Source organism: Euprymna scolopes, chromosome 5 (genome assembly GCF_053919585.1).
Source record: "Euprymna scolopes isolate OS-2025 chromosome 5, ASM5391958v1, whole genome shotgun sequence".
Classification (NCBI taxonomy): domain Eukaryota; kingdom Metazoa; phylum Mollusca; class Cephalopoda; order Sepiida; family Sepiolidae; genus Euprymna; species Euprymna scolopes.
The window spans coordinates 27518979-27541696 of record NC_136486.1 but is presented as its reverse complement, the minus strand read 5'-3'; the positions used below and the strand labels follow the sequence as shown (position 1 = coordinate 27541696).

Below are 22718 nucleotides of genomic sequence, written 5' to 3'. Positions count from 1 at the left end.
TTTGGATTATTTCAATGGCAGATTTGTTTTCTGATTCTGTCTCATTTGTAAGACAATCTTGTCCAAAAGGTTTGGCCAGTTTTGTGATGTGGCACAGTGCTGATGGTCAATTTCTGAGGTACCCATACCTCCTGCTCCTCTAGGCAGAAACAGCTTAAGCAGACACTGATTTCTGTATGTTATTCTCTACAGTATCAGCATTTTCCTCATTTTGGTGTCTAGTTTATTTACGCCCCTTTTGTGGCCAGTCAACAATATCAAAGCTGCAGGTTATCATGGGCATGGCTAGTTGGTTAATAGCAGTTATCTTGCTTTATTTGTAAGCTATGCTTTACAAATTTTCCTTACATGGTGTATATATTCATTGCCGATTGTTTCTGTCATCTTGGCATGTTGAATCATTCTCCTCTATGTCAAGGTATTTGTATTTATTTCTACTCTTCTAGATCTTTGATATCAGTATCTTCATCAAGCTGTTTTCTGTTTGGACCTTTCTACCAACTCTGATGGAGCACTTGGCACATTTTTCCAAATCAAACTTCAAGCTCTGGAGAATTTATGTACAACCTGCAAGAGTCGACTTAATTCAGCATCTGAGTTGGCATACAACTTGAAGTCATCCAGGAAAAGCAAGTAGTTGATTCTTTTGTTTGGGTCTGCTTCTAATTGAGTAACTTGCTCAACAGATCTATCACCATGCAAAAGAGTAAAGGTGAAAGATTTCTCTTCAGATCTTGATGTTAGGGATTTTTACAGATCCATTAATGTGACTTTGTGTCATGGTTGTTTGCTACATTTTTATGTGTATAGCCATAGTTTCTTTGATTACTGAATGGATCTTATATAAATCAAGGTACCACAGTAGCCACATGTGGGGAACACAATCATATGCCTTTTGGTAATCAATCCAAACTATACTTAGGTTCATCCGCCTTTTCCTAGTCTTCAAGGATGATCATATTAATCAACTGGTCCTTGGTGTCTAAGCACTTCCTCCTACACAGTGCTTGCTAATTTTCCATAGGAGAGATGTCTGTAACCAGGCCAGTGAAGAGCTCATAACTTGTAGTGAGGCAGCAGATAGGTCTTTACTTACTAGGTAATTGTGTTTCACTTGTTTTTGGTATGATGGTTGTATCACCTTTTAACAACCATGCTGGTATAGCCTTTCCACCTCTCAATAGTCTGGTGAAGCAACTGATATAATGATGATGAAGTGTTGTTAGTTGCTTAAGCCAGAAATCTGGTGGGTTATCTATGCCAGCCTTTTGTAATACTGGAACCCATTAAGCTGTTATTTCTAGTTCTGACATTTTCGGTGTTTTGTTGCACTGCTTTTTACTGAAACCAACCGAGAACTCTTTTTAGTATCTGCGCTGTTCCCTTAAGTGAAATTGTCTGGATCTTTTTTACACTTGGTTCACCAAGAATATTTGTTAGGTAGGACTTCAGGTTCTTCTTCATAAGCCCTGTGGCACCTATAATAACTGGTATGATTCTTTTCATATCATACATGAGACCTTGATATTTGGTCTGTTTCTCCCTTTCAGCTCTGTTCAGGCCTCCATCATTAGAGACACTCACTTCAATCAAGATTGCCACTCTTTCTTATTCTATATTACTGAGTATGTGTTAGAATGTGTTTCACCAAATATGACTCCTGAACAAAAGAAGATCCACAAATTTGACACATAAATCGCTTTACACTATTGTGTTTTCGCATATGCACAATTAAATTTGATGTTTGAGAAAAAGAAGCCTCACATATATTACAAGAATATGGCTTTTCTCCAGTGTGTGTTCGAATATGTTTAATAAGGTTTGCTTTTCGGGAACACGAATAACCACATGTTTCGCAAGTAAATGGATTTTTTTTAACATGTTCTTTCATGTGTTCTGCTAACATAAAATCATGAGTGAAAGTACAGTCACAAACCTTGCAAGAGTATCGCTTCTCTTCAGCGTGTGTTTTAATATGTTTTGCCAAATGTGATTCTTGATTAAAAGAAGCTCTACAAATCCGACAAGAATATTGCTTTTCTATACTGTGCGTTTGCATATGCACAATAAGATTTGATTTCTGAGTAAAAGAACGATTACATATATTACAAGAATATGTCTTCTCTTTAGTATGTGTTTCAATATGTTTTACAAGGTTTGCTTTGCATGAACAAGAATAACCACATACTTTGCAAAAATAAGAATTTTCTTCAATATGTTCTGTAACACATTGTGATAACGTTGAGTCACTGGCAAAAGAAGAGTCAAAAACAGCATTTAAGGAATATGGATTTTCATCAGTGTTTCTTTGTATATTTTTTATCAACTTTGATTTTGGAATAAATGAAGAGTTATCAATTCGTAAAGAAAATGACTTTTCCATAGTGTTGTGCTTTTTCAGATGCACAAGTAAATTTAATTTCTGGCTAAAAGAAGACCCACATATATTACAGGAATGTGGCTTTTCTCGAATATGTGTCCGAATATGTTTAGCAAGATTTGATTTCTGTGAACAAGTATAACCACATATTTCACAAGAATATAGATTTTCTTCCATATCTTCTTTTATGTGTATAACTAAATTTGAGTCCTGAGGATAAAGAGTGTTACATTCAACCTTCAAAGAATATGGCTTCATTTCGGTGTGTATTTGAATATGTTCAGCAAGGTTGGCTTTATGTGTAAAAGAATAGCCACATATTTCACAAGAATATAAATTTTCTTCATTTTTTTCCATGTGCTGTGCTAAGGTTGAGTCCTGAATGAAAAGAGAATCACATTCAACAATGTTTGTTTGAATATTTTTCACCAACTCTGATTCCGGAATATATGAAGATTGGCTAATCTGACAGGAAAGTGGCTTTTCTTGTGTATGTAGCTGAATATGTGCAGCAAGATTTGATTTCTGTGAACAAGAATAGCCACATATTTCACAAGAATATATATTTTCTTCATGTTCTTCAACGTGTTGAGCTAAATTTGAGTCCCGAGGAAAAAGAGAATCACATTCAACCTTGATAGGATATGGCTTCATTTCAACGTTTGGTTGAATATCTCCCACCAACCCTGATTCCAGAGTATATGAAGATTTGCTAATCTGACAAGAAAATGGTTTTCCTATCATTATGTTTTTGCTGGGGATGGGGAATTCTACCGGGTGTTTTTGCATATGCACAATTAAATTTGATGTTTGAGAAAAAGAAGACCCACATACATTACAGGAATATGGTTTTTCTCCAGTGTGTGTTCGAATATGTTTAACAAGGTTTGCTTTACGGGAACAAGAATAACCACATGTTTCACAAATAAACTTATTTTCTTTAACATTTTTACCAATGCGTTGTACTAAAGTTGAATCATTGCTAAAAGATGAGTCACGATCAACTTTGAAAATATACGACTTATCGTCAATGTTTGTTTGCCGATGTTTCACAAATTCTGCTTCTTGAATGATAGAAGGGTTACTAATTTGACGAGATAATGTTTTTTCTATATTGTGCTTTTGCATATGCACAATTAAATTTGATTTCTGAGCAAAAGAAGACCCACATTCTTTACAAGAATATGGATTAGTGTGTGTTCGAATATGTTCAGCAAGGTTGGCTTTATGTGAAAAAAAATAGCCACATATTTCACAAGAATATAAATTTTCTTCAACATTTTTTTCCATGTGTTGTGCTAAAGTTGAGTCCTGAGTAAAAAGAGAATTACATTCAACCTTGAAACAATATGGCTTCTCTTCAAAGTTTGCTTGAATATTTTTTGCTAACTCTGATTCCGGAATATATGAAGATCTGCTAATCTGATAAGAAAGTGGTTCTTCTATACCGTGCTTTTGCATATGCACAATTAAATTTGATTTCTGAGAAAAAGAAGAGCCACATATATTACAAGAATATAATTTCTCTTCAGTGTGTATTTGAATATGTTTAGCGAGGTTGGCTTCACATGAACAAGAATAGCCACATGTTTCGCAAGTAAATGAGTTTTCTGTAATGTTTTCTTTTATGTCTTCTAATAAAGTTGAGTCATTGCTGAAAGATGAGTCACAATCAATATTGAAAATATACGACTTATCATCAATGTCTGTTTGCATGTGTTCCTCTAACTCTGATTCCTGAATATATGAAGATTTGCTAATTTGAGAAGAAAATGACTTTTCTATAGTGTGTTTCTGCATATGCACAATAAAATCTGACTTTTGCGTAAAATATGCCTCACATTCTTTACAAGAATATGGCTTATCTTCAGTGTGTGTTCGAATATGTTCAGCAAGGTTGGCTTTACATGAAAAAGAATAGCCACATATTTCGCAAGAATATGAATTTTCTTCAACATTTTTTTCCATGTGTTGTGCTAGAGTTGAGTCTTGAGTAAAAAGAGGATCACATTCAACCTTGATAGGGTATGGCTTCTCTTCAAGGTTCGTTTGAATATTTTTCACCAACTCTGATTCCAGAATATATGAAGATCTGCTAATTTGATAGGAAAATGGCTTTTTTATACCATGTTTCCGCATATGTACAATTAAATTTGATGTCTGACTAAAAGAAGACCCACATTCATTACAAGAATATGGCTTTTCTCCAGTGTGTGTTCGAATATGTTTAACAAGGTTTGCTTTACGCGAACAAGAATAACCGCATGTCCTACAAGTAAACTTATTGCCTTTATTATGTTTTTGCATGTGTTGTGAGAATTTTGAATCGCGAACAATCTTATTTTGTGTTTCCATTGTTTTTTCCTGTTTATAGCAACTTGAAAATAATGAATTGCATTTGTTATGAGAATATTTTTTCTTTGTAGTACGGATGTTTCAGACCATTATTGCGATTTAAAATCCAGTGGTTTTCATTTCTTTATAGAATATTATAAAAAAATCATCCAATGCTATCAAACAGGAACATCTGTAAATAAAAAATATAATTCAAATTTATATATTGTTTACATTCAAATTTACATATTATTTAGATTTCAGTGTAAGCATAAACATTCAATGAACTTATTATATTATTGGATTTAACTCAAAACCGCTCTGTAGCGCTCATGCAGGATTTTCCATTTAATGTATAGCTTAACAGATAAATGCATTGGGTAAGATACAAAACACAGGTTCTTACCAAAGTTAAACAACATAAAGCCTGACCAGTATCAGACCAGTTACCATTTGGGAATGCTAGGTGCTACATGTGACCTTCCCATCACTGGGATATACATGTGGCTGGAGACCACTTGTGAATTTCTCGCCTAGAGCAAATACCACACTAAGTATTACCAGTTTGGTAAGATACATACTAGAACCAATTCTATCTAGATGTTTTCAGTTCAATCCCTGGTGAAGAAACAAGATAAATTGGTTTGAACACTAAATATAAGTACCCAAGTACATTATATAAAAGTCTCATTTTTCAGATGTGAATTGACTTATGTGATTGAATTTTTTAGTTATTTTATGCTGACAATTTTATTTGCTTTTTGCAAGGGATCGTTCTTACTTTTGAAACTATATGCATATTATTTCAGATGTTTTCTGTTGATAATTGGACATTCATATCATTTGTGGACCTTGGATTTAATTTCATCATCCATGTAACTCGTTTCCCTTATTTTGTCCTTTAGTTCTCACATTCCATGAGCAATGTTTCCGAAAAAGGGGGAGAATTGCTGTTTCTGGGTCAGAATCTATCCTTCTAATACTTATTGTTGGTTAGTTTTGAACTTTGAAGTAATATTTTTCTTACTATAATACGCAATACTCATCAGAGTAGCAAGCGTCCGCATATTTGTGCATTGTGTGGATGTGTGTGCGAACAGTGGCGTGACAGAGGAGAGGTGGACTTGCCACAGGGAAGTGTTGGGTGGGAAAAGAGAAAAAAAGATGGTGCCTGGTGTTTTATAAACTGTGGTCTCGCAAGATCACAAGAAAACAGATGGCACACATGCAAAGGAGACAGGGCGAAAAACTGCATAAAAAGCAAGCTTGAGTGAGAGGAAGGGACAGTATCGTTTACAGTCATGAGGTTATTGTGTTACTATTGCGAGCATTGGTGACGATTGAAGTTGAATTCGATACACTTACATTAAGTGGCTTCATGCCTTGTCTAGAGTGAATCCACAAAGAGTGGTTTTTACTATCAAGTGGATTCAGTATTCCTGCCAAAGACTTGTGCATCCATGTAGGTGCGTATATTTTTTGAGTGATATTTAGTCAATTAGCATATAGTGTGCACATTTTGCCATCACGTGACACTACAAAGTTGCTTTCCTAGAAACTGGTCACCATCTGCAGACACAAACGGAGGTCTCTTACATGGTGAGGAACTCCAGCTCTGTACACATTTTGAGACCTCACCATTTCATCACAATCCATGTCTTCCATTAACTAGTGCACCTGTTCAACCATGCTCCCACCAGGACTGTATTTCCTTTTTCATAGATCCCATGCTTGTATTCTATTGATAATGCAGCAGCTTCATCGATTATAGTCAGCAAATGTACTTCCTAACTTCTGGCGTGGCTGCTACTGGAAGCAGTGACAAGGCAAATGAGTTCCTTTGCTTTTTTTCTCTCACACCTATATCTCCTCTGTGCATGCACGTTTTTTTTTATTAGATTTTTCCGATCGTTCTTTTCTTATTTAATAATCATTGAAAAGTTTTTTGGTCTTATTTTGATTAAGAATTATTGAAAACACTTTTTAAAAATCTTTTAAAACTATTTTGGGAACATCACGTATTGAATACATTTTTTGTGATGTTTGAAATTCTGCTATTTTGATTTCAATAATTTTATTTGTTATTTTGATTTCAATAATTTTATTTTTGTACTTTCATAAACATATATTTACTATATAAATTAAAATAAAAACATTTTTTTAAATTAAAAATATGTATTTTTACAATTTCGTAAACATATTTCTTATAAGTTTCAAATAAACATAAACTTTTATTTTTTTAATTTTGTTATTAAAAGTGCAAATAAAAACTAATTGTGTTATTTTTAATTTTTATAGAATATTTTTCAATAATGTTTTTTAATTTTAATACATCGCCTCACAATAGAAATACTGAAGAACTCTAGAACAATAAAAGTGAAAGAACTGATTTACCTTGTCACTGATTTTGGTAGCAACCCTGCTGGAAATTACGAAGTATGTTAGCTGACTATAACCACTTCATGAATACTTTTCACTCAGATTTAGTATGAGTACAATACATTAGTCATCCTTAGGTATGACAGTGTACTAATGTGACCCAATCACATTCATAATCGCACTAGAATAAAACAACACAATATGAGTACTTGATGTTAATCAGATAAGTTCTGTATGTGTGTGATACTGTCACATAGTGCAGAAACCCCAAATGTTGTCTGCCACTACTGTCCGGTCGCATCAGCCCCCCAGTAATTTTATTCTTAGCCTGATCTACTCTTGCTTGGTTTCGATTACAATCCCTATGATCTCTCTCTTGGAAAACCTCCAAGCTGTTGTCCCAAACTGGACACTACCTTCAACTGTTGTAAACCCAAGATTGCCCATAAACTATCCCTAATAATTGTAAACTGATGCAAAACTTATTACCACTCCTAAAACTCACTGTAAACTAACTCTAAACATAGATTTTTGTTGTCTCAATCACAGCACCATCTCGAGTAACAATCCTATTTCAGTTTTTTGTGTGCTCCAGTGAAAAACTTCCTGTACTTTTGTTCTGCTGATAAACTTATTTCCTCTTTTTGTTAGCTTTTTTTTTTTTCGTTTTATTCACTTTATTGATCTTGAAATTAATGTTATTGCCTGATTGATTGTATGCACATTGAAAATGCAAATTGAACATCTTAGTTCTCAGCCAATTTTTGGAAACTCTTGCTGTCAAATGTCATGCTATTATCAGTCAGAACTTCTTTTGGTAGGCCTTCTCAAGATTTGAGACACTTAATCATGACAGCAGAATCATTTTGTTGTAGGAGATGACAAATTGCAAACCGAGCAAGTTCACAATCAATGAAGATCGGGTAGTGAAAATTCCCATTGTGGATACCATCTATGTTTAAACTTTTCTTTATGTTTGCATACTCTAGCTTTCTTACTTGCTATTGAATCCATGCTGGATCAATGTATATACACTTGTGACAGGACCTAATTGCAGATTTCACATTCCTTATTATAGAGCTTCTGATGAAGAATGTTCTGTTTCATTTCTGAGTGGCTGCTGTTCAAATAGATTCATATTTGATTTGGTTCTATACTATCAATGGTGATGGCACATATCAGCAACACAAATTAAGGCCGTCACAACATGCACTGAATGTGACCAGTGTCAAAATTCATACTAGTTAATTGAATTGCCAATGAGAGTTATTAATATGTAACAAATAGAGTGTGACAGAAAAAAAAAAAAACACTACCGTCGTTATCATTCGCATAAGAAAAGCAACTGTTTTCTTTATCATGTTTTATTTTTCAAAGTGAAGAATATAGTCCATTGCCTCCAACTATCTCTGCAAGACTCCAGTGATCTTGTCTGATTATTTTGACTTTATCTGATAAGCATAATTTCCATCATCAGTATGTACTCTGACCAATTCTAAAAAGGTTTACAGCCTTTCAGTTCAGCCATTCTGGATTTTCGGATCAATGTGTTGGTGAGCCTTCTGTGAACATACAAGGAGTTGGTTTTTAGCAGTACAAACCTCCTCCCTTCACCATTCACCCTTTTATAATCACATCCAATACAATTAATGTGTCATATATCCGATTTTGCCACAGCTAGCAAGTGTCTTTGATTGTGGTCTAGCTCAATTCAAGCAAGACACCTTTGATTACAAAAATAACTTGTGTCAACCCACACGACTCTCACTTGAATAGACTAGTCTGCCTTGTTCAGTTGACAATCTTCATTAGCATACTTCTACATAGGGTATTATCTGTCAGGTCATGCCATTTTCCTGTCATTGTACTTGCTCTTTGCTTGATAACGGTATTCATAGCTAGCTGCCTGCTAAATTTCAATGAACTTTTCACTGAGAAAGAGCATCGTCCTTCTGGTAATAGTGTGTCAAGATGTCTAGCAACTTGTTCTTACTTGTTCAAAACAACCAAGATGAGTACTCAGGCTCCATCCTTTGGTCAATCTAGAATTTTCCTGGCTAATTCAATGTGTGACAAGTGTTCAGCAACCCTAATCCTATAATTTTCAAACCAAATCCCAATCAATACTTTTGTAAATAAGGATCTAATAGGACCAGAGTCACACACACATGAAGATAGATAGTTTGTAGATCCAGCAGCATGATATTTGATTATTATATAAGTTTTTCATTGTTAACTTTCTTTGTTTTTATCTAGGGTAGCTGAGGCAATTGCTTTATAAATGAACTCTTCTGGCTTGTGGTGAAGGGCATAACACAGCTGGCACAGACATCTCAGGAAGATGACTTGTCAAAGGAAGTTAATTTTGCAATGAAATACTGTTGTTTAAAAAAAATGTTGCCATCAGACATAGAAGATGCAATATAACATATTTTACTCTCACTAACTAAGATTCACTGCTATAAAAGAGGATCATTCAAACCAGCACTTTATATATTCGGTTTATTTCTGAGAGACAGAACATCCTTAGTTTGTTATGTATCTATGAGCCACCACCGCGTCCTGACTAGCCAGTCAACCGCAAGTAACGTTACTCATCTTTCATGAACTCTGATTCTTTCTATTACTCTTTCCTGTATATATTTATGCAAATAAATTGCATTTGTTTCGCTGATATATAACGGTATATTTTCGTCTTCATTATGCGACCTTTTGTCTTTTCAATTCCTCTACCATTAAATATATTCATTCACCATTATATACATAGGGACGGGATTGTCTATCGCACTGAAGATCGCCCTGTCCCCAACAAGTTTCATCCTTGGTTTATTAAAGAGTTTCATTCTTTGTATTTTTTAAAGTTAAAACTAATTTAAAAAAAAAAACCTTACCATAACATTTACTTTTTAATTAAAAAAAAAGTTGCTGCAGCTTCTTTTTTAAATGTTTTCATCTAATGAAAATATTATTGGTTCGTTGGTTTTCTCTTAATAATTGCATACAGACTACATTTTGTATTATTAATGTTATGAACTATGTTACATTAAAAAAATCATCACAACTTTTTTTGGCACTTCTGCATGACAGTGCCATGAGGCAACTGAAACGAGTTATTGACCTCTTTTATTTGAATGAGAACTGCCCTCTACTGGCTGTTCTGTGAACCTCAATTCCGAGAACGCAAAAATATAGGAAACGCGAAACATTGTATAAAATATATAATTTTAATGTTTTAATATTATTTCTTTTAAATGAGTGATTTATAAGTGAAAATCAAATAATAAATGTTAAAAACATGAAACATTTATAGATTGTTTTTAGAATTATTTGGGGTTTTTTTTTCTGTACGATAGTATAAAATGTAGCAAAATATAATTTTTTTTTGTTTTTTTCACAATAAGATTACATAAAAATATAGCAAAATATCATTTTAGCAAAATGTAGCAAAATATAATTTTAAAAATATGAAACACCAACAGTTCAGCCCGACTTTGCTCAGTCCCTATGTACTGTCCATAACTTGTCTTACGTGTGAATACACTTTATGTAAGGTTTCAAATGTTTAGACCAAAAATTCTCTGAGTAATTTTGTAGAGACCACAGAGGTCATTTTTTTTAAATTTTGACCCCTTAACATTTATTATTTTTGTCTCAAATCAAAATAAAAACTTTTACCCATGTCCAAGTTACCTACATCTAAAATTTTCAAGTGTTTAGACCCAAAATTGGCAGAGGAATTTGGTTAAATCTGCAAAGGTCAACTCTTTCAACTTTGACCTTTTGGCAGACAAATTTTCTCCCCAAAACTGATTAAAATGCTTGCCGCATGCTCGTTATGTATAAATTTCAAATGTTTAGACCCAAAATTGGCTGAGTAGTTTGCTAGACACTACAAAGGTCAAATCTTTTGAACTTTGACCCCTTGGCAGTTCAAATTTTCGACCCAAACTGATTAAAAAGCTTGCCCTATCTGTGAATATCCCTTTATGTAAAATTTCAATGCTTAGACCAGAAATTGTAACATGCAACATAACATTAGTTACTTTTATTTTCTCTACTGCTCTCCATCGACCCAGGAGTATACCCTAATAAACAAAATCTCTGACAGTATAGATACAGCACTTTCCCTCGACACTAGTGCACAAGTGCATGTATTTGGTGACTTTAATGTCCACCACAGCAACTGGCTTGGATTTTCTACTTACACAGACGCAGCTGGTACCACAACACATAGCTTCTCTATATCTCATTCCCTATCACAAATGGTTATGTTTCCAACCCGTTTCCCAAACCAGCAAGAACAACACGCTTCACTTCTAGATCTGTTTCTTACCACAGTTCCCAATGATTATGTAACGAATACCCAGGGGAACGCCGATCATGCCGTGATAATGGTTGAAATCGCCCAAAACTCAGGAGCCAAAACTGAAGAGCCACTGCTCAAAACAACGAGATATTATAAAAAGGCTGACTGGGAAGCCATCAGGGATCTCCTCAGAGATGCACTATGGCGAAATATCTTTTCACTTCCTGCTGAACAGTGCACAAATGAGATCACTGAATGGTTCAAAACGACAATTGAAGCACATGTTCCCGCGCGGAAATTTTATAGCAAGCCCCACTCTCCCCAATGGTTTACTTCTACTTGTGCAGCTGCCATTTAACTGACATAAGTCAAGTTCAAATAGACAGAAGTATATAGAAGCCAGAAGTAACTGTAAGAAAGAAATAACGACAGCTAAGAGAGAATTTACCGAACCCACCAAAAAAGGCATCGAATCACAGGAACCTGTAACTTCTGGAAAACCTACAACAGTAAATAGTGTAGTAAATAATGGGCAATCAACTATTCCCCCACTATCCAACAATCATGAGCTTGTTTGCAACCAAGAAAGCTAACATGCTTGCCAGTCGGTTTGCCTCAAACTCCACACTGGACCTTGCCAACCACCTCCTCCCTGACTTTCCTTTGCGGACAGACGCCACACTAGACGATCTGAAAATCACCCCTTCTCAGGTGCATGCTATCATAAAAAATCTTGACTCTTCAAAACCATGTGGACCTGATCTTATCCTGGCTGTGCTATTAAAAAAGTGCTCCACTGAAGTAGCTCCAGTTCTCTCCAAACTTTACAACAAATGCCTTAATGAATCTTGCTTTCCTGCCTGCTGGAAAACTGCTTCTGTGATACCAGTTTTCAAGAATTCTGGCAAAAGAACCGACCCAGTAAATTACTGCCCCATTAGCCTTCTCCTACTTTTTGCCAAAATATTTGAGTCCATAATTAACCAGGCTCTGGTCCATCACCTTACAGATACTAAACTTCTGTCTGAGCAACAATGTGGATTTAGGCAGGCCCGTTCCACAGCAGACATCCTAACTGTAATCTCTGAACATATATACCATTCACTAGACAAAGCAGGAGACGGTAGAGGGTTGCTCTAGATATATCTAAGGCTTTTGACAGGGTATGGCATGAAGGTCTTCTCAGGAAAATCAGATCATACGGTATCACTGGAAAATACTTAACATAATTAAATCCTTCTTAGATAAGAGAAAAATCCAGGTTGTTCTGGACGGTCGTACATCTAAACAATATGATATAAATGCGGGAGTGCCTCAGGGGTCTATCCTTGGACCTCTATTATTCCTAATATTCATAAATTACCCCCCTGACAAAATTGTTTGTGAGATGGGTATATATGCTGATGACACCATGCTCTATAACAGACATGACAGGAAAACAAATGAACACATATCTAAAGAAATGACAGAAACACTAGAGGATGACCTCCGATCTGTAGTGGAATGGAGACAAAAATGGATGGTCACATTCAATGCTGCCAACACTAAACTTGTTTCCTTCAATAATTACAAGAAACCTTCTCTACCACCAATAGCAATGACCAAAGACTCCTTATCTGAAAGTACATCTTTGAAACTCCTCGGCCTAACATTCACAGGAAACATGAATTAGAACAATTACATTGAGAGTATTGCCAGGACCCCTGCGAAAAAGGTAGTTTCTCTCTACCGTGCTAGAAAGCTACTAACGCCCGAAAGTATCCTATACCTCTATAAGGCCACCATTTGCCCATGTATGGAGTATTGTTGTCATATTTAGACTGGTGCATCTGCTACTAGTCTCTTGCTCCTGGACAAGGTCCAAAAGAGAGTCGCCAACCTAATAGGTCCTGAACTGTCATCTAAGCTTCAGACTCTGTCCCATCAACGAAATGTTGCATCCCTCTGCCTGTTCTACAAGTACTTTAATGGTGAATGCTCTGATGAACTGCAAGCACTTGTACCCCCTCGATGCAAATACTCCTGACAGACCCGACAAGCAGCTAAATCCCACCGTTTCACAGTAGAGATCCCTAGATGTAAGAGAGCCTTCTACTCCAGTAGTTACTTCCCCAGAACCACTAGACTTCGGAACTCCCTTCCGGGACCCTGCTTCCCCAAGAGGTCAAACTGTTTTAAATTTACACCCCTTAACATTTATTTTTTGTGGGCTCAAATCAAATTAAAAAGTTTGATCCATATCCAAATAACCTACATTTAAATTTCAAGCCTTTAGATCCAAAATTGGCGAAGGAGTTTGATAGAGTTTTCAAAGGTCAAATCATTGAACTTTACCCCCTTGACAGCCAAATTTCTGGCTGAAAACCGATTAAAAAGATTTTCCCAAATCTCAATACTCCTTATGTCAAATTTCGAGTCTCTAGAACGAAAATTGACATAGTTATTTGGTAGGGAAATTGTCGGGATTATTTCACCAACAAGAAGAGGGGGTGTGTAAGAAAAGGCAGTAAAGGCTTGCAACGAAATGGTGACGCTGCTTACAAGCAGTCTTTTCTTTCCTTGTAAAGGTAACAATTAACAGGTAACATTTGCCGAACAACAGTAACGAGGTAATCAGTCTAAGAGACGCCAACCGACTAGCATGTTAGGTAACTAGCTTCTTAATATTTATTTGCATAAATATACACAAAATGTGGCACAAGGCCAAAAATAGGGGGGGGGGTTAATGTGGACCTATCTAACATAAAGTTAACTAGACTCTTTCACCAGAATACCAGAATCACTCTATGGGAATCCTAATTATAACCGGAAAAATGATATATACATGATGTGGGGGGATTGGGGCTAAAAATTTTATATACAAAAAGAATGAAATATTTACAATGAAAAAAAAGTAGTTAGTAAAAGAGCCCCCCACTACTAATTGTGGCAGATAGAAAGCTTTGTCAGTCGAAAAGACGCAGGTCCACACGAAAACTGACTTTATTGAATAAACACCACAAAAACGACCTGCATCACTGACAAAGCAGTTCATCCGTCACCTAATTGGGGTCGGGAATGGGGGTTATCGAACCTAAGGTGGGGAAAAAAAAAAAAAAAAAAAAAAGCGGGGGGGGACAAGGGCAAACTAAAAGAGGGACTGGGACGATGAACACATACATACTCTAGCTAAGCTAAAAAAAATCAAACAATAAAGCCTAACTAACCCATACTAAACTAATCGGTCCGATACTGATGTCTTGTTAGTTCAGGATACCCAAAATCCTTTTTGACCTAAATCAAATCAGAAACGAATTCAAGGCCAGCTCCAGTCACTCTACACAGTCGCGAAGCTTTCACCCACCTTTCGTTGAAATTCACAGGAGTGAGTTTCACCTTCTCCAGCTTAATTCGCATTTTCAACCGATGCTTGAACATGAGAACAAGCTGGGGAGCAGTGAAGGTCTCATTTCCGTAAACCTCCTTCTGTCGTGTCGACCAAATCACGCCTCTCATAACAGCTAGCAAACACAGAAAAACATAACGTTCCTCTTTCTTCATACTCGGCGCCCAATTGCAGCACGGGGAAACCACATCCAGCACAAAAAAACGCCCGTTCAGTATGCAAACCGTGAAGCTCTCAACTAACTCACATAACGGTCGAACGATAGCGCAGCGGAAGAAAGCATGGCTTAGGTCTTCCTCCCAATCTCCGCATCGGACACAACTAGGTGTCATTGTAAAACCCACTATGAAAAGTTTTTTGTGAACCCAGAGGGCATCTCGGATTACCAGCCAGGTGAGCGATGCCTCGTAGTTATCGAAACAGCTCATCCCGGGCGCCCAAGGCCATATCGAGCGACGCTCCTCATTCGTGAAACCGAACTCCTCAATCTTTTCGTCTCGGACAGATCCCCTCACTAAAACCCTATATAGCGCTTTGCGAGACAACAGCCGGGTGTCAGAGAGGCTTTCATTCACCCATTGAAGGAACCTCAACGCCTGTCGACACTCGCGATAGAAATGGCATTCGTTTCGGGGCCTCCTGCGTGCCTCCCCCTCAGCCGAATGCACACTCTCCAAAGCCAGAAAGGCTTTCTTAGTGTCTTCCATCCAGAAGACACCGTTCCCTAAGTCAGGTGTACACATTCGGTCCAGGTATATCAGCCTTAGAGTGTGTCTACGTATTTTGATATTAGGCATACCCAGACCACCTTCAGACGGATGCAGGCAACAGATGTCCCGAGCAACCATGGCTTGCTTTCCGCGCCATAAGAACGCGAAAAGAGCACGCACTAGTTCAAGTAGTGAGGACTCCGGGAGTGGAAGCACTGATAGACGGTATAGGATCAGGGGGTAGATATGAGTATTGCATACCTCCGCCCGACCCTTTAAAGTTAGATTTATCAAAGACCACAAATGAGCTGTGGTCTTGACCGCTTTCAACACTTCCGACCAATTTTTCTCCAGCTGGAGGTCGGGGCCAAACCAGACGCCGAGTAGCTTGCAGAGCCCATCAGTCCAGCCAAAGGGCCCCTGAAGGGGCGTTCCCCTCCAGGCACCAACACGTAAGCCAATAGACTTAACGTGGTTGATTATGGCCCCTGTTACCTGTGCATACCGTCTTGTTTCCCATGTCGACGACTCTAATCTCGGCATTGCTCGTTACAAGCACAGTCACGTCGTCGGCATAGGCGGTATACTTTACTGGGGTAGAACCACCTGGCAAAGTAATCCTGCGAAGGACCGGATTCACCCTGAGCTGGCGCAAAAAGGGATCAAGCGCGATGACATACAGCATGGGTGACAACCTTGACGGATAGATCTTGTTAACCTGAAGGGCTTCGATCTCACCCCATTCACCTTCACCATAGCACCGGGGTTAGCATACAAGAGGCGAATCCATGAGCGAAACTGGGGTCCAAACCCAGCCGAGCAAAGAACAGCCCCTAGGTAACGATGGTCCACCCTATCGAATGCTTTGGACTGATCTAAATTGATCAGCGCGGCTTCTGTGTCGACTTTCTCTATGATCAAGCGTATCGCGTGCAAATTATCTTGAATCGTCCGGCCCTTAACAGAACACGTCTGTTCGGGACTTATGAGACGATGTAAAACAACCTGCAGACGATTTGCTAAGATCTTGGCCAAAATCTTTAACTCTGTGTTTAACATCGTTAAGGGCCGGAAATTGCTAATCCCATCCCCTCCATTTTTATCTTTGCGAAGCAATTTAATGATCCCCCTGGTAAAGTACTGAGGTATAGACCCGTTCCTAAACCAGGAGTTGAAGAGTGTGGCCAGCAAAGGAATAAAAATGGGCGACAGCCTCAAGTACACCTCGTAAGGCAGACCATCAATCCCAGGGGTCCTGTCTAGCCCGACTTGTTTCAGAGCCTCAAGGACTTCTTCCTCTTTTATGCTACCTTCACACGTAGCTGCTTCGGTCGCTTCAAGGCGAGAAAAGTCAGCTAAATACGTGTCAAACTGTTCAATCTCCAGACCGGGCTCCATGGTAAAAAGCTCCTGCAAATGAGCTCGTAAATCCTCCAGGATTCCATCATTTGATGTTACGGTTCGTCCGTCCGGCAATGTGACACTGGCGATGTGTGGATCAGTCGCATGTCGACGCTCCTCCGCACACATTGACGTGGCCATGTTTGTTGCCTCGTTCGGTACTCTTTTTAACCTAGCCCTAACTACTAGACCCTGGTCCTTCCTGTTATCCAGGGAGTCCAGTTCAGCCTTAATTAAAGTATAACTATCACTATCCCCCTCCTCCACCGCCCTTTTTAATCTATCATCTAGTGCCGCTTTCGCTGCTCTAGAACTAAGATTGAGTCAATGACTAAAATCAGCAGCGAAGGACCTAATTACTTGTTTAAGTTTTCCCCACCACTTATTCCCGATAATGGCTCCCGTCAATTCTCTCTGTATTGTTAGTAAAAGCTGTTCCCGGAAGCCCTTCACGTTGAACAACGACGTGTTGAACTTCCAGTAACTAGCCATCCTAGGTTTAACGCTATCTAAGTTTACCCGAACCTGGACTAACCTATGGTCCGAATAAACTATGTTATGAAAACTTGGACAGTCTAAAAGCCCTAAGTCGACTCTCCTAACTAAGAACCGATCGATGTAACTCGAAAGTTGCACCGGATCGGAGCCGCGTCTACCTGTCCAAGTCCAAACTACATCCCCGGGCTTTTCGTTTCGAAATTTATCGACAAGATCAAACTTGTCAATAAAGTCTCGAAACGCCTTAGCATCCCGGTTCTGGTTAGTAGCCCTTGAAGTATTACCCCCGCGATCTAAATCAGGATCCAGGACCGCGTTCCAGTCTCCCGCTAAAACTATCCGCCGAGACGAATTCATGAAGGGCTCGATCCCCCGGAAAAAGGAAACCCTCTCGCCATGGCTATTGGGAGCATAAACCCCAATAAATCGAAATGCCACATCCTTTACGGTAACATCCAGCACGTGCACTCTTCCCTCTGGATCAGCATAGACTGGGTCACACGAAGCATCAAGAGTGCGTCTAACTAGCCAGGAAATACCCCTCGAGTGGGAATCAAAATGTGCTGAATAGAGCTGAAAGTCCCTAAGCAGCACACCCTGATAATCACTGGGAATGAAGTGAGTTTTCTGTACACAGCATATATCCACCCCGAGGCGTTGAAGGTCGCGTGCAACTCGAAGTTTACGAGAGGCGTCCCTCAACCCTCGGACATTCAAAGTAGCTAACCTTAAAGCCATTGTGATCTATCTAGGGTTGGGTATCCTTAACAAACATGGACAGTGCCAAGACACCGACAGCTGTCCCTAATGATCCTGAGGTCATCTCATTAGTGATGGCCCCATCAGGGGACAGACCACCGATGTCTAGAGGAAATGTTTACTTAATCGCTCTATAAAGTGAAGGGTGGATTTTTATGAGGACCCGTCCAACACATAGTTTCTCCATTTTAAGTATGTCGGAGTCGCTAAAAAAGGCTGCTGGAGGAATGATATTAAAAGCAGAGTTTGCTTCCTCCAGCATAGTCCAAACTCCTTTGGCCTCTTCACGACTTCTGACCACAGTTAAAAGTCTTTTGGCATTAGGAAAATTTTCTGGGTTTGTAATGTCCAGTTTGCTTATCTGCTTCACCGCGTAGAGGTTTTGGTAGTCTTTTCTACCGTGATTTTTTGATATGGTCTCTATATTAGCCGTGATCTTACACACGTCTTTGCCCTAAAAAAAAAGGGGGTCTTTTCTTTTTTTGGTCTTTTTCCACGGAGGGACTTCTTTGTCTTTTCTTTTCAGAAGTAGAAGGGCGAGGTGATGGAGGAGGGGGCATGTCAATTTTCATAGGGGAAGCGGGGGGAGGGAGTTTTGGGGTGTATTGTTTGGGGAGCAGAATGGGGACGGTTTAGGGGTCTTTTTGGATGGGGAGCCAAGGGTTGTCAACTTTGGGTCTCTTTTTGGTACGTTTGCGGGAGAGAGGGGTGGCGCTTTACGGGGTGATCTTTTCTCTTTTGGAGGAGGGGCAGGCTTTTCGGGGAAGAGAGATTCGGGGAAATCTAATATTTTTTCTTTTTCTTTTTTCTTCTCGCTTTGCTTGCGCTTTTCATCAAGCGAGTCCTTTATTTTTAGCAGGGCCTTAAACTTGTTGCCCCCCCCGGGTCTTTACTGGTCCTAATGTCTAATATCTGCTCTTTGGTCAGTTTATCCGCGTACGTTTTACGAGGCGATTTAGAAAACGGTACCAGTGTCTATTCTCTCTTTTTGGGCGATTCCATCTCGGAGTTGAATTTTTTCTCGAATTCTTCTGTTGTGATTTCTTTAATCACTTCAATTTTTTCGCTTGTATTTGGCGTTCTAGCCTCAGGTTCGAGGTGCCCAACAATTACCTCTTTAGGGTTTGTTGTGTTTGTCACATTGGTTTTGTTCTTTTTCGGGCAGGTGTAGGTTAAGTGACCTACTTCACTACAAATCCAGCAGGTCGGCCTCCTCCCTGTGACCACAATGGGGAGTTTTTCAGCTCCCGCTTCTTGGAAGTAGGATATTTCGAGGAAAGCTTCTTTGTTTAATAAGATGTCGAAGGACCAGACTCCGTTGTACTGGTCCACCTCTATACCAGTAATATCACCGAATTTCAGGAGGTAGGCAGCTAGATATTCACCTGAGACCGCTCCTGGAACTTCGAAAATGGAAACAGTCGTTCTCCTCCGTCCTAGGTACTCCATTCTTAATACGTAATCGTGTGTGATAATTTCCTTTTTGGTTAGTGCGACGCATTCTTCCTCTGTTTTAAACAGGGCGGCCCAGGTATTGTAGCCTCTGCATTTCGTTACACGATCCGCACGCATTCCTGCCGTTGCCAGTAATTTAGTTACAGTTTCCTTAGTTGACCTGATCAATTTTTTGGTCTTGCGATCTACCACAAAAAGTGAGATCGTTTTCTTGGCAAATTTCTGTAGCCGTGGTGCTTCTAAAGTAACTCCTGTTTTTGTAACATATTGCAGATATTTCCTTGCTTCCGTTAAAAAGTTGTTAACATCAATTTTAACTTTGGGTGGTTTCGCCCACCCATTCTTTTGTTCGCCACTTTTGTCCTCTTCCGACGGCACATTGCTGGCGGACGCCATGGCCGACGGGTTAGAGAGGGGGAAAAAAAAAAAAAAAAATAAGGTAAAAGTCCCGTTCAAAAATAACAGCAGGAAGATAACAGCAATAACAACTTTAACAAATAAAACAAATTTAACACGGCAATAACAATAATAATAACAATATGTAAAACAATCGCAGGAAAAAATAACAAACCAACGTGACGATAAAGACTCCGGTAACTCGCTTGTTAACTAATCACTAACCCGTAGTGAGACAACTCCTTTTATACATACTAACTCTCAGTGGCGAGAATTCCAACGTGATTAGAATGTCTATTTAACTTAGTAGGAAATAGACACCCAGTTTCTCAGTAACGGCAAACAGCAGTTCAGTGTCTTTTCTTCCCTCTGACCCACTCCCGGTAAGTCAAATCAATTTCAATTCTTACAAAATGTACACACAAACACACACACACAGACATTTTCACTTTTATAGATATAAAGATTTATAGAGGTTTAAGAATATTTTTTTTTACACAAAGATTGTTTGTTTGTTTGTTTTTTTCATAGTAAGATTGTATAAACATATATCAAAATATAATTTTTGGTTTGTCAATGTAGCAAAATACAATTTTAATGTAGAAGTTTTTATTTATTTATAAACATTTATAGAATTTTTTAAAAATAATATTGTGTTTTTGTTGTTTTTTTATGAGTGATTACGATTTATCGAGCCCTGTTCGATTGACACACGCCCTCTATCGGTCGTTCTTGAAACTAAAATACACACATCCGCCTCATGGCACTGTCATGCAGAAGCGCCTTTTTTCTTAATGTTTTAATTTAATAAAAAAATATCGTAGTATCGAGTGTCCTAAATTATAAGACGAAAAATGAACGAATCTCTTAGTAAAAGAGAGTTATCTCCCTCTGCGCAGTGAATTTGTAAAACAGCACCGTTTTTCTATGGATAACATTTATTAAGAAAAAAAAAAGTAGTTTCAAATTTACAACGCAAAAAAAAAAGTCGATTTCATTTATTTATTTATTTTATTTATCCATTTTTCAAATTCCAGTGAAATAAACGATTCTCTTCCAATAGCGTGTTTTTCGTTTCATATTTCGCAATTTTGATTTACCAGGTAATTTCAATTATTATTATTATTATTATTATTATCGAATGCTCTCGGTCAAAATAGTCAAAAAAAAAAAAGAAAAAAAAGAAGAAAAAGAAAGAAAAAAAAGAAAAAAGAAAAAAAAGAAAAAAAGAAAAAAAAAAGAAAAAAAGAAAAAAAAAAGAAAAAGAAAGAAAAAAAGAAAAAGAAAGAAAAAAAGAAAAAGAAAGAAAAAAGTCCAATTTCCTGAAAATGAATACTATTCGAAAATTTGAAAGAAGTTTCAATTTTATCTTTAATAAATAGCAATATTTATTAAAAGCAATTTCACACTAATCTGGTCTTTTTAACCGTTAAATCTTAATTTATTATCGCTTGTTTCAAACAGTGAATTTCTAAAATACTTATTTTCCGACGAGTTTTTCAGGCTATTTACTGTTCATACATAATCGCATAAAAAAGTAAAATATCATTAAAAAAAAAAATCATTATTTTAATATTTAAAAAACATTAAATAATATGGTGCTAGTGCAGAGAGTGATCCGCGCTATTTTTTAAATCGTATTTCCAAGTTTAATTAAAGTTTATGTTTTTTTTTTTTTTGTTCAATTGTAAGGTTGAAGTATAAAATAGGTACAAAACACCCTCCCCTCCCCATGTTAAGAACGGCTTTTTAAATAATAACGTTATTATTTACGTCCGGATCACGGATCACTATGTGCACTGCACTGCACGACGAGTACCAACAATATAAAAAAGGTGAAGAAAACAAAAACAAAACTTACCTTTTATTTGAGGAAATTCACTTAAAAAAAGTAAAGCAATAAACTGGATGAGTTTCTTTTCCCCTTTGTTTGCAAAACAAGAACATTCAACTGATTTGTTGGTATTTCTTAGATAATCGACACAATTTCTCCTTTACGTGTAAAATTTATTAAACAAAATCAATATTAAAAATGTAAAACATGATTTAAATTTGAAATTGTTTAAAAGAAAATTTCGAATGATACAGCGAAAAAAAAAATAATAATCAAAACGTAATCATTGAACCGGTGTAAATCATTATTACGTTCCTTATGTCAAAAAGTCCGTTCGTTAAATTACATGAGAGAAACATACATAAACGTAAGAAAAGAAAGAAAGCGCCTCCATCTCGCTGTCACCTTAATGACAGGCATAATTAAATAACTCAAGTGTTATTTATTTTGCACTTCAAATCACCAATTTCTCGGTTAAATTCGACACTGTTGTTTAAAACTTCCAACTTCCAAACGGAACGATCTTTCCAGCTGATTTCCACACATGCCTTCTCTCAATTTGACTCATGCTCGCTTCTTCACCGTCGCTTTCATACACCAGTCTCGTTTGCATAAACATTCACGCGGATCACAAATAGGGCAGGAGGCAAGTATCTGTCTTTGTCAGGTACTTCTTCGAAGAATCAGGGCATCACTTCCTAGTTTCCATCTTCCTCAGTATGTTCCATCATCCCCTCTTGTGGTGCTATAGGCGGTGTTTCACATTCAAAGAGGTGAGCAGTATTCGTGTTTTCTCAGGTACTTCGATGAGGAATTGGAGGTATCACTTCCTTGTGTCCATCTTTCTCATCACTATCGCCACCAGTATGTCCTATCATTCC

At 37.7% G+C, this 22718-nt stretch overlaps 1 protein-coding gene across 1 annotated transcript; it reads right to left on the bottom strand.

Annotated features, from left to right (window-relative positions):
- Positions 1-1326: 1326 nt before the first annotated feature.
- On the bottom strand, positions 1327-22135 carry LOC145276750 (uncharacterized). The gene is made up of 2 exons (XM_080127986.1): positions 21865-22135; positions 1327-4907 (listed from the first exon to the last, which is right to left on the bottom strand). The coding sequence occupies exon 2, from the start codon at positions 4733-4735 to the stop codon at positions 1619-1621; it is 3117 nt and encodes a 1038-aa protein (XP_079984112.1). The 5' UTR covers positions 4736-4907; positions 21865-22135; the 3' UTR covers positions 1327-1618.
- Positions 22136-22718: the final 583 nt, after the last annotated feature.